The 13,090-nt window shown below is 40.6% G+C and overlaps 1 protein-coding gene across 2 annotated transcripts in view; it reads left to right on the top strand.

The window, feature by feature from the left end:
* TRPM3 (transient receptor potential cation channel subfamily M member 3) overlaps positions 1-13,090 on the top strand; it is a 717,940-nt gene that overhangs the window by 585,020 nt on the left and 119,830 nt on the right. Inside the window, exons 17-18 of one of the 2 annotated variants that reach the window (XM_073670333.1) lie at positions 10,666-10,833; positions 11,438-11,518. In XM_073670333.1, coding sequence (XP_073526434.1) covers positions 10,666-10,833; positions 11,438-11,518 — 249 coding nt within the window. The remainder of the gene's footprint in view (positions 1-10,665; positions 10,834-11,437; positions 11,519-13,090) is intronic. The other variant, XM_073670354.1, reaches the window with a different exon arrangement.

Genomic DNA, 13,090 nt, shown 5'->3' with positions numbered 1-13,090 from the left:
AATCCGCATCTACATAGCCGGTAAGTTCTAGATCTCCTGCTGCAGATAGTTTTAAATTTATATCTTGCGTTTCTTTCAAATATCGGAGAAGTCTCTTAACAGCATTCCAGTCTCTTTGGCGCGGTTTTTCCACATATCTGCAAAGGATTCCAACTGTTGTTGTGATATCCGGTCGAGTCATAGTTGATATGTATAGAAGTGCCCCCACTGCCTGACGTTATTTCTCATTGTTAGGCAACAGGTCATCTTCTCCTTCCAGCTTCAGATAGGATGGTTCCATTAGGGTTGATATACCTTTGGCCTCTGACATTTTAAACTGATTCAGAATCAAATTAATTTTTGCACTTTGGTTTAGAAGAAAACTTCCATCTTCCTCTCTCTGGATTTGGATTCCTAGATAATATGTCACACTTCCAAGGTCTTTTGTTTCAAAGTGCTGATTCAGAATTTGAGTCATTTTTCCAATTTCTGCGTCGTCTTGATGAACAACAATCACGTCGTCCACATATAAGAGAATATACATCCACTTTCCATCTGTATATTTTGTGTATAAGCACGGATCTGCTTGACCTCTTTTAAATCCTTCTTCCAACAAGACTTTATTCATCTTGGTGTTCCATGCTCTTGCTGATTGCTTAAGACCATAGAGAGATTTTTTTAGTTTGCAAACAAGATTCTCTTCACCTCTTTTTACATAACCTTCAGGTTGAGTCATGTATAAGTCCTCCTCAATGTCACCATTTAAAAAGGCAGTTTTTATATCCAAATGTCTGACATACATCTTTTGTACAGCAGCTACAGCTAACAAAGCTCTGAACGTGGTCTGTTTAGTGACTGGAGCAAATGTAGCATCGTAATCTTCGCCATACTTTTGAGAATATCCTTTTGCGACCAACCTTGCTTTGAATCTGTGGATTTTACCTTCAGAGTCATATTTGGTTTTGAAGACCCACTTGCACTTGATTGCCTTTTTGCCCTGTGGTAGCTTGGTGAGTTTCCAAGTTTGGAGTTGATGAAGCGATTTGATTTCCTCATTAGCGGCATCGATCCACTTTGTTCTTTCATGGACAGGTAGTGCTTGCATTTCATCCCATGACTGCGGCTCTGACTCAGGTAGTGTCTTGACAATGTAGGATAGACGTTTAGCTGGTATACCTTTATTTGATCTTGACGATCTCCTGATTTCAGATTCACCTGATTTTTCTGTTGTTCCTTCATTTGTTGAAGAATCCAGCCAGACCTCTACATCCTCCTTGTTGCTGTCTTGTAATTGTGACTTCAGCTGGACTACTGGCGTGATGTCACAAAACTTGGGTGATAAAAAGTTCTCATCAATCACTACATCTCTACTTATTGTGATCTTGTTTGTTTCTGGGTGTAGAATCCTATGACCTTTCTGGGTTTCTCTGTAACCTACCAGGATACCTTCTTTAGCGTGAGATTCCCACTTAGTTCGCTTTTCTTTGGGAACATGTACAAATGCTTTACTTCCGAATATTCTTATGTGATGTAGTTTTGGCTTTCTGCTATTCCATTGCTCAAATGGAGTTTTCTCTGTAGCTTTACCTGGTAGTCTGTTCTGAAGATAGCAAGCTGTCATGATTGCTTCACCCCAATATGCTGTGGGCAGATTTGCATCAAATAACATGCTTCTTCCACTTTCACATAGTGTTCGGTTCCTTCTTTCCGCGACACCATTTTGCTCTGGGTTGTACGGTACAGTGGTCTGAAATAGGATTCCATTTTTCTTTAAAATGCTCTGTGTGTCATTACTTGTATATTCAGTCCCATTATCTGCACGTAGAATCTTTGGCATTCTTCCAAATTTATTATATACTTCAGCTAGGTATATTTCAAGTTTCTCTGGAACTTCCTTCTTGCTGTGAAGCAGGTGGACAACTGTATATCTTGAATGATCATCAATAAATGTGAGAAAATATCTCTTCTTCCCTGGAGTCAGAGTGCTCATTGGATCACAGACATCTGTGTGTATTAAATCTAGTGGCTGTGCTGTTGTTGTACTAATTCTCTTAGGAAAAGCTTTCCTAGACATTTTCCCTTTGATGCAGCTAGTACACTTCATTGTCTGGTTACATAGATCAATTGTAATATCCTCAGCTAGTTGCTTTTGGACTAACTTTCTTATTGCTTCTGGGTCTCTGTGTGCCAGACCCCTATGCCACACATGAATACAGTTTTTATGCTCTTCTTGTTGCGCTGTATACACACACTCTTTGCATTTCAGCTGATAAAGTTCATCTGTGATGTTTCCCTCTGCTAGTGTGTGACCTTCCTTTGAGATGATGCAGCTATCATGCTTAAATGTAACTTCATTTCCTTGTTTTGTGAGTTTCTTCACAGATAGTAGATTACTTTCAAGACTAGGCACATACAGCACATCCTTTACTGGGATTTTCCTGCTTTGTGTTGGTGAGATTTGACAATCAATATAACCATCTCCTATGCCTTCTGAAGTCATGTACTGACCATTAGCCATAATCACTTTCTCTGATTTACTTTGGTCAAGCTTAGAAAAGAAGTCTCTGTTATTAGTCATGTGACTAGTTGCTCCAGAGTCTATACACCATGTATGCTTTGATGTATTTGCACTGACAGTAAATGCAGTTTCAGTATTCACAGAATCATTTTCTCCAGATACAGCACTTTTAACCCTTTGATAACTGCTTTGCTTTTTCAGCTGATTCATTCTAGCTTTCCAGACTCTGCAGTCAGCTTTCAAATGTCCTGATTTCTTGCAAACAAAACATTCACGTGTTTCTTTTATGTGCTTCCTGTTATCAGTTAGGTTTTGTGTCTGTAAAGCAGACTCTGTGTTGCATGTCCTACTGTTTACACCTTCTGCCTTTCGCTTATATTCATCTATGAGCTTCCCCCTGACATACTCCAGTGTAAGCTCATCATCTGGACTCGCATCTAGTGCGGTTACAAGCGTATCATAGCTCTCTGGAAGGCCACTAAGCAGTAATGCAGCCACATGAAAGTCCTTTAGATCTTCCCCAATGCCTCTCAGGCGTTCTACAATTTCCAGAACACTTCTTATGTAATCCTGCATATCCTGGCCTTTCTGTAGCTTAGACTGGTACAGCTTTCTCATGAGATAGAGCTTATTGCTTAAATGTATCCTCTCATGTACCTTTTGCAACTGCTCCCACATTTCCTTTGCAGTATTACATTTACACACATGCACAATCTGGTCATCATCTATACTGAGTGATATGGTACTTTGTGCTTTCTGATCCATCTCTGTCCACTCCTGTGGCACTGGGTCAGGTTTAGGCTCCTGTGTGTATTTCCACGTACCTTCTCTTATCAGCAGCATTTTCACTTTGAATTTCCAGGATTGATAATTCTGGTTAGTGAGACTTGGCACTGTAAATTTCATGGAGCTGCTGCTGGTGGCCATCTTTGCTTCTTCTCAGTTTTCTGTCTTTCTTTCTTTTCTTTCCTCTGTGTTCTGGGGATCTGTGACTCTGGTACATCTGGGCCCATAATCTGTTAGCAGAGGATTAATCCGCGTGACATCCAGAGTTTAGAACACAGAATGTAGGTTTATTCATATCCAGCATAGGCACAGCATGGAGTCTGGTGTTACTGCAGCATGAGGAAATCAAAATACATATATAACAACAACACAGGAAGAGAAGGAGGGGGCATCCTGTCTGTCAGAGTTTTTTTTTTTTTAACTAAACTTTGTTAACAACCTCACAATATGCACAACATATGAAACAGCACATTAGTTGTTGCAATACACATACAGATTAATATGTATTATTCCAACATGTACATACGCAACAGCCGCTCATTTCATTATGGGGGGAACAAGATCATCGTTCTACTAATCGGTGGAGGCCCAGCACAGTCTCCCCTATACTGTGGATAGATGATAAGTTAGAATTATGGAAACTACCCTTTTAATAGGATATGTTTCTACAGAATTTAACACCATGACTACTTTTACGCTTTCTGTAAAGGCATTATGGATTAAGCAGTAACTATTGCATAACAAAAAGAAGACCAGAGTGTTACAAGAGGGATTCGGATAATAAGGATGGTCTTTCTTTACACTGCAGACATAAAGAATCAAGGAAAGGTAACTAGTGGTGAACAAGATCTTAGAGATGACAGCTGCTTGATCATGAGTAGAAGAACAGAAGTAATAAATAATTGATGAAACATAGTGAAACCTATCCAAAAGACCGCCTCTTTGACAAGCCCACCCCTTTAACCAAGCCAGATTTATTGTGACCAATTTTAGTTTCAACATATACATCACATACTGCTCATCTCATATGAAGGGACCGCCTTTCCAAAAGGCCATTTAACTGTCATATTTTGTTGTCGCCTTAAATAGAATTTGTCACTTAGTTTTTGCTACCCCATCTGGGAGCTGCATGATGTAGAGGCAGAGATCCTGATTCCAGTGATGTGCCATTTACTGGACTGCTTGCTGCAGTTTTAATAAAGTAAAGTTTTCTCTGCTACAGCTCTACCAGTTCTCTGAGTGCTGAGCTGTGCATAACCCCGCCTACACCATTGATTGGTAGCTGTCTGTGTACACTGTGCATAGGTAGAAAGCTGCCAGTTAGTGGTGGGATGTGGTTATATAGAGCTCTTTAATATGGAAGACTCCATGGCAGCCTGATTTCTAGTCCTCTAGGGATAATCCCCTGCTGATAAAACAATGATTTTCCAGTAACTGATATATCACTGGAATCATGATCTCTGTGTGTACATTATGCTGCTCTTGGATTAGGTGAACAACCCTTTAAACAGATTCCCTAAAAATAGGTCTTTTTTTGCTTCTAACTAAAATAGAATCAATAGTTCTTCTTTTGTCTTACTATTCTACAGTAGTGTTCAAAATAATAGCAGTGTGTTCAAAAACATGAGCTAAGCACAAAATCTTTATACTAGTTTTTATTTCCATGCATTGGGAACATTGCACACTGTTTTCTAATTCAAAACATGAAGAGAAATGTATATAATATTTAACTACTTTACAGAAAATAACAAAAAATTAACATTGGGCTGTTCTAAAATATAGCAGTGTCTGCATTTGTCTTTACAAACTCACAATATGTACTCTATTTTTTGAGGATTTAGAATTCCTGTGAATCACTAACCTAATATTTAGTTGTATACCCACAGTTTTTTAGAACTGCTTCACATCTATGTTGCATAGAGTCAACCAGCTTCTGGCACCTGTCAACTGTTATTCCAGCCCAGGATGCTTTAACTACATTCCATAATTTTTTGGCATTTGTTGGCTTTTCCTCAGAAACTGCCCTCTAACACCTCTCCCTCAAGGTCAGGGTACAAAGCCAAAATGACTACACCCTTCTGCAAAATAGGGGCAGGGTTCTCATGGTCACCGCCACCAGGGAAGCTCCAGTATAAAGCATCAGCCTTGATGGTTTTAACCCCTGGACGGAAAGTAACAACAAAATTGAACCTAGTAAAAAACAGAGACCATGTAGCCTGCCTAGGGTTGAGATGTTTAACAGACTGAAGATATGACAGGTTCTTATGGTCCATGATAACAGTAATAGGATGGACAGCCCCCTCCAACCAATGTTGCAATTTTTCAAAAGCCAATTTAATCGCCAAAAGCTCCCTATTACCCAAGTCATAATTTCTCTAGGCCGAATACAATTTTTTGGAAAAAAAAGCACATGGATGCCATTTACCAGGGGACGGACCCTGAGACAGCACAGCCCCAACCCCCACCTCCGACGCATCAACTTCTACGACGAAACATTGATAAACATCGGGTTGACTGAGTATAGGTGCTGTGGCAAAACATCTCTTTAAGGAGGAAAAAGCCTGCTGGGCGGCATTCGACCACTTCAAAAGATCAGACCCCTTTCTTGTCATGTCAGTGAGAGGTTTCACAATTACCGAATAATTTTGGATACATTTCCGGTAAAATTAGTAAAGCACAGAAAGCGCTGTAATGCTTTCAGGTTCTCAGGATGGTTCCAATTAAATACAGCACGGATCTTCTCTGGATCCATCCGAAAACCCGATGATAACAACAGGTACCCTAAAAATTGCACCTCCTGATCAGCAAAAACACATTTCTCTAGTTTGTCATATAGTTTGTTATCTTTTAATATCCGTAGTACCTGTTTAACATGACCCTGATGCGTCTCAGAATCAGGTGAGTAAACCAAAATATCATCCAGATAGACCACCACAAACCTGCCCACTGAATGATGGAAAATATAATTTATGAAATGCTAGAACACCGCAGGTGAATTGATCAGACCAAAAGGCATAACCAGACTCTCAAAATGCCCCTCAGGGGTATTGAACGCAGTTTTCCATTTATCCCCCTCTCTGATTCTAACCAGTTTGTAGGCTCCCCTTAAATCCAACTTGGAAAACACCTTAGCTCCCACAACCTGGTTGAATAAATCTAGAATCAGAGGAAGAAGATAAGGATCTCAGATGGTAATTTGATTAAATTCCCGGAAATCTAAACAGGGACAGAGACCCCCATCTTTCTTTTTAACAAAAAAGAACCCTGCTGCCACGGGCGAAGATGAGGGTCTGATATGTCCCTTTTCCAGACTCTCAGCAATGAAATCCTTCATGGCTTGTCTCTCAGGGCCAGAATGATTATACAGTCTGGACTTGGGTAGTTTAGCTCCAGGAGTCAGGTTAATAGCACAGTCATATGCACGATGAGGAGGCAAATCCTGACACATCTTCTCAGAAAATACGTCCTCAAAACCAGACAAAAACGCAGGTAAGGTCTCCATAGAGACCGCAGAAAGGGAAATGTTTAAACAGTTTTCATGACAGTAATCTCCCCATTCCACAATTTCCCTGGATTGCCAATCCACTATTGGATTATGTTTCACCAACCAGGGTAGACCCAGTACAACAGGAGTGGGAAGGCCCTCCAGGACATGACAAGGAATTACTTCATAATGAAGGGGCCTCACCCTCAGTCTTATATTATGTACAATCTGAGTCAGAGATCTCTGTGCAAGTGGCACTGAGTCTATGGCATAAATAGGGATGGGCTTAGTTAACGTACAGCAAGTAAACCCATGAGTTCTCCAAACCCAGCATCAACCATGCTGACTCCAGCTCCACTGTCCTCAAACACTGAAATTTTCTCAGTCCTGCTCTCTAGCACCACCTCTGCCGTCAGGACAAACCGAGAACTGCATGTTGAAGACAAACACACCCCCTGATTAATCGAGTTTCTTTTTGCTTAGGAACCAAGTGAAAGACCCCAATAAAATGTTCCTTTTTACCACAAAAAAACACACACCTTTTTTCTTGCAGATTTCAGGGGAAATATGCAATGCAGTAGCTCCCCATAGCTGCATGGGTTCCTCCAACTCCATATAAGTACAGGTTCACCCCCAGACCGCCCCCCCTCCTCAGCAAAGGGGCGTTGCCCCAAAAAGGAGGCTCAGGAGAAGGTGGTCTCATCCATCTATTCCGAAAGCATTTATCCACGCGTACAGCCAATGACATGGCAGCCTCCACGGATCCCGGGGTTTCGTAAACTGACAAGGCATCCTTCAACCTTTCTGAAAGACCCTGACAAAATTGGCTTCTAAGAGCCGGGTCATTCCATTTGGTATTGGTTGCCCATCTACGTAATTCTGAACTATAAGTCTCCACTGACCAGTTCCCCTACTGAAGGCGACACAGCCTGGATTCAGCCAAGGAGATCCGGTCAGGATCATCATAGATGAGGCTAGAGCCCCGAAAAATCTTTCAACCGATCGAAGGCAAGCAGAGTCCTGTGGCAAAGAGAAAGCCCAGGATTGAGGATCTCCTAGTAACAGTGAGATCACAATCCCCACTCGCTGCTCCTCATCTCCAGAGGAGTAAGGTCGAAGCTTAAAATACAACTTACAAGCTTCTTTAAATACAAAAAACTTGTCTCTACCTCCTGAAAACCTGCCAGGAAGGGCAATTTTGGGTTCAAGCTGGATCGGCCTGCCTGCAGAGTCTCCAACACTAGAAGTCTCCAGCCGATGCAGTTGCTGCTGAACCTCTAATCGAAGGTCAGTCACCTCCAGCGACAAACTCCGAAGCTGCTCTGCCAGCACCAAAACAGGAACCATAATAACCCGGGGAAAAAAAACACACATACAAACACAAAAAAAAAAAGTAAGGTTTTTTTTTGTTTTTTTTAAATGGCTGGTGATAATGTCATACTAGGTATGGGAAGAACCCAGCGTATGACGACGGGAAAAGGGGGGAAGCCCAGCAACTAGGGAAAGGGGGAGTGGAGACCCCTAAGCAGATCTAACAACACCCTGACTCCCCTATCGTCCTTAAATAGGTTCCGCACCTATCGCTGAGAAGGATACCTTAGCCCTGGCTGACCCTAGAGCAAGGCCCAAGGTAGGGAGGGGGAGGGGTGAGCACTAGTCAGCCCCACTGCAACTAAAGACAAACCAGGGAAACAGACAAGGGGATACACTTAGCTTTGAGAAGACACCAGAGAGATCATGACTACAATCCACGAAGAAAATCCAAGAAGAATCTAGCCGACTGCTAGAATTCCAGACCTGAACAAAGGAATTTACTCTATCACCAGCAACTCTCTGGAGAAACTGAGTGTATTTACTAATCCAGCAAGGGTGTGTCAATTAACAGCAGAACGTGGAGATAACCACTGGATCCTAGAGAGGGAGGGATGATGAATGGATCAAGAAGGTGTCTGCAAGACAAGCGCAGCGACCTTCTACAACCGGATCTAGAATGACTGTCAAACCTGACACACCCGTGACAGTATTTTAATATATGCAAACTGGTCCATGATCCCTGGTATGCGGTAAATAGGTCCAGCACCATAGTAAGAGAAACATGCCCATATCATGATGCATCCACCACCATGTGTCACTGTCTTCAGAGTGTACTGTGGCTTGAATGCAGAGTTTGGGGGTCATCTGACGAACTGTCTGCGGCCCTTGGACCCAAAAAGAACAATTTTACTTTCATCAGTCCACAAAATGTGTCTCCATTTCTCTTCAGGCCAGTTGATGTGTTCTTTGGCAAATTGTATCTGCTTCAATACATGTCTTTTTTTTAACAGTGGGACTTTGCGGGGACTTCTTGCTAAGAGATTAGCTTCACACAGGCGTCTTCTAACTGTCACAGTACTCACAGGTAACTTGAGACTGTCTTTGATCATCCTGGTGCTGATCATTGGCTGAGCCTTTGACATTCAGGCTATTCTTTGATCCATTCGAATGGTAGTCTTCCGTTTTCTTCCACATCTCTCTGGTTTTGCTTTCCATTTTAAAGCACTGGAGATCATTTTAGCTGAACAGCCTATCATTGTCTGCACTTCTCTATAAGTTTTACTCTCTTCAATCAACTTTTTAATCAAAGTACGCTGTTCTTCTGAATAATGTCTTGAACGACCCATATTTCTCAGGCTTTCAAGGAGAAATGCATGTACAACATGTGCTTCACCCTTAAATAAGGGTCACCTGATTCACACCTGTTTCTACACAGAATGACTGACCTCACTAATTGAACTCCACACTGCTATTACTTTGAACACACCCCCTTTCAATTAATAATTCAAATACACAGACTCAAAAACATGCAGATCATGAATGCTGAGTCTGTTGGTTTTCTTAGAATCTACTGCACCAAGTAGTAAATTGTTTGACATGTGGTAATATAATTTATACCAAAAACAGTTAATAATCTGGTTAGTCATATTGGACTGCTATTATTTTGAACACTACTGTATATATCTGTTCCTGAGCTGTCTTCATCTACAGTGATAAATGAAAAACACTAACAATGCTATTGCTGTTCTTGTCACCCATATGGATAAGTGAGCTATGATTGCCATAGGTTACTACATTTTACACAATTGTGCCACTTACTTAAAGGGGTTGCCCACTTTTGTGGACAACATTTTTTTTATTTAAATGCATGTATTTGGGGCTAAAGATCATTTTTACAATTGTGTTTTGTTAAAAATTTTGTACCATTTGTCTCCTATAACCGCTGTATTACGCTGATTATTGCTGGCTGCAGAATGAAGTAATGGAATTGCCCACATTATCTTTATTTTACCAGATGTGTTGTGGACATGATCTTATGGCATTTACTATTATATTGGTATGACAGGTTCTCCTTCTGCTCTTGTTAGTGTAGCTTTCCTAACAGACTGAACAGCTCTCCTGTCCTTACCATGGCTGCTGGTGGAGGAACATGTGACCAAACCGGTCCATCATCCTACTCCAATAGAAAAGCAGTAGAGATGAGCACACCCAAAGTTCGGGTCCCCATTGATTTCTATGAGGTTTGGATTCAAGTTCAAGTTCGGGTACAGTTCTGGTACCCAAACCAAACTTTGGACTAAAGTTCGGACAAACCTGATGTACCTGAACTTCCATGGGTCCGCTCAACCCTAAAAAGCAGTTTTCTCATGTGAGGTTTTCCGTTGGATGATGCTGATGGACAGGTCTGGTCACATAGATCCCATATATTAATAAGTGATGCAAGATCTTGCCCCCAACACAAGTATTAAGAAAGATAAACTGGCCACCTCCATTAACCTGAAAGGTTTACTACTTTAGAAACTTGTTCAATGACTCTTTTCTTACTATTGTAATTTTTTCTTATTATTCATGCTTCTTCATTTAGGTGATTTTAGGAATTCTTCTACCGCCTTCAATTCTTAGTCTAGAGTTTAAAAACAAAGATGAGATGCCATACATGTCCCAGGCAAATGAAATAGATCTTCAGGAGAAAGAAGTGGAAGAGCCAGACAAGGCCGTGAAAGACAAAGAAGATGACGACATGGAGCTGACGGTATGAAAATGCCATTAAAAGCAAGCACATATTTAGAGGTCATCTTTGCTAGACATTTAATAAAATGGTATTCAAGATAAAGTTTGCTGCTTATAATATATTCTGTCATCTTATCTACATGTCCGATTTCATCCACACTTACCCATCCTGCTCAGTCCTTCACTTCTCTCCTTGAATTCGTTGGAGTCTACTGATACCCTTTCAAAGCAAATTGTCTTGTATGCTTCTAATAATGGATCCTTCACTGTCTGTGTCTTGAATTCATTCCCCTTCATGCATCGAAATTGCGTTTTATAACATTCTAGAAATTTGAACACGGAATTATATATTTTGTACATTTTTTCAACGGAATAATTTACCAGGCGAAATGGTTTGCAAATGTTCTACTATTTCCCGACCACCGATTTTTATACATTTTGTATGCTTACCCTATGGACGATCATACCCCCAGTCTAAGCTTTAACCCCTTTTCTTCAACATTTACCCTAGAGAAAAATACGTTTTTATGTAAGTCGAGATATTTATATTATTTCAAAATCTACATGAAGGATATTAAGTATCACTTAAAGGGACGGGCAGTTTAAAACACACCTTTTTTATGCAGGGAGTGGTGAGGGTGTGGAATCGCCCACCTGAGGAAACAATTCAAGAAAGAATGGTGGACTTCAAGACAAAATTAGATGCTGTAAGTACTTGGAGCAAGGTCATTACCAGAGGGTGAGCAGGATGGATAATTGCCTGAATTCCTTGTATCATTCCTTCACTCCCGTCCTCAGTGTTCTGGTGATATTAATCATTTCATTACACATCCTTTATTCCCATCCTTCACTATATGAGAACTAGATTATATTATTACTTTTGCAAAAATAGAATATGATATCTTATAGAAAGCTTGATTGGCATATAAGCATATACCAAGATATTAGCAGTTGTCACATACCTAAACTCTGCTATTTGTAAATGTCTGCTGAAAATTACCTTGCTGTGAATAAACGCTTGAAATGAGTTCTATAGGATAATTATTGTAAAACTGGCAACGCAAATACCAATATCACAACCATATAAATTTAGATAAACTAGGAGCATACACAGGATTTTGGCAAGATAAAGGGTCAAAAAAATTTCAAAATAGATGCATACAAACTAATCTACACAAACATAACTTCATACACTAAAGCAAACTTAAAGGGGATTTCTCAAGTTATTAAATTGTTGTAGTTAGTTAGACAGCCTGAAAATAAGCAAGTTTGCAGTCGACTTGCTTTTTCTATCTGCTGTCATTCTGATGCAATGAGAGCTTTTATCTTTCATAGTACACAGCTGTTTTCAGCCCCACTGCTAGTATCTCCCCAAACCCTGGCTGAGTGTGTGCAGTAGTTACATTCCATGAAAGTGATTTACTCCAAACATACCAACCACCTCTCTCCAGCCCATAGATTTCGCTACAGCAGTTAGCTGCTCACATCCCATCTTCTTCCTCCTAGCTCCTGACAAGCTGCTGTTTAAATCTTGCAAAATCACCAACCTACATTATCAGCTTCGCCAAGAGCAGTTCTTCTAATCAAACATCTCACAGTCCCGAGCTGTGTGCTTGTTCAAATGCCCTGTTATTTTCATAGGTAAATAAAGTGACAGGAGTATACATTTCAGAACAAACCACTTATAGCTGAATGTGTTATAGCAGACCTTATGCTGAGCTTTATAGTTCTACTAATACAACAGCTCTGCTACCAAACTGTCACTCAAGAAGGAGTGCCCACCCTGCCAGAAACTAGGAAATAAAGAGACTGCATATCTCTGAGCTGCTCCAGAGACAAATTGAGAATATCCCTTTAATTATGACCACAACAATACCCCACAGTAAAAATGTGAATGCTTTTGTCCATATAGTACTATATTGTGCCAAACAGTGGCCAGAAACCATCATACTATGACACAATAGTGCCATAGTTTGTTCACATAGGGCCATATAGTATACATGCAGTTCTATACTGTGTCTGCACAGAGCCATATGGTGACCATGGAGAACCATACTATGCTCACAAAGACCCAAACTGTATGTTTGCAGTCCTATACTGTTACTATATTACACTGAATAACCTACACATACTGTACTTTCAAACAGTGCTCAGAGAGAACCATACAGTACTTTGTCAAATTGCCAATATTTGACCCTTTACATACTGTAGATGCCAGAGAGAGCTACATATTGGCAGCATACAGTGTATAACAATGCATGCTATTCCATACTGTACCC

This window comes from Phyllobates terribilis, unplaced genomic scaffold (genome assembly GCF_046119375.1).
Source record: "Phyllobates terribilis strain yellow unplaced genomic scaffold, ASM4611937v1 Scaffold_1__5_contigs__length_1240528914, whole genome shotgun sequence".
NCBI classification, from domain to species: domain Eukaryota; kingdom Metazoa; phylum Chordata; class Amphibia; order Anura; family Dendrobatidae; genus Phyllobates; species Phyllobates terribilis.
The sequence above is the reverse complement of the archived record's forward strand: the minus strand, read 5'-3'. Positions and strand labels throughout refer to the sequence as shown.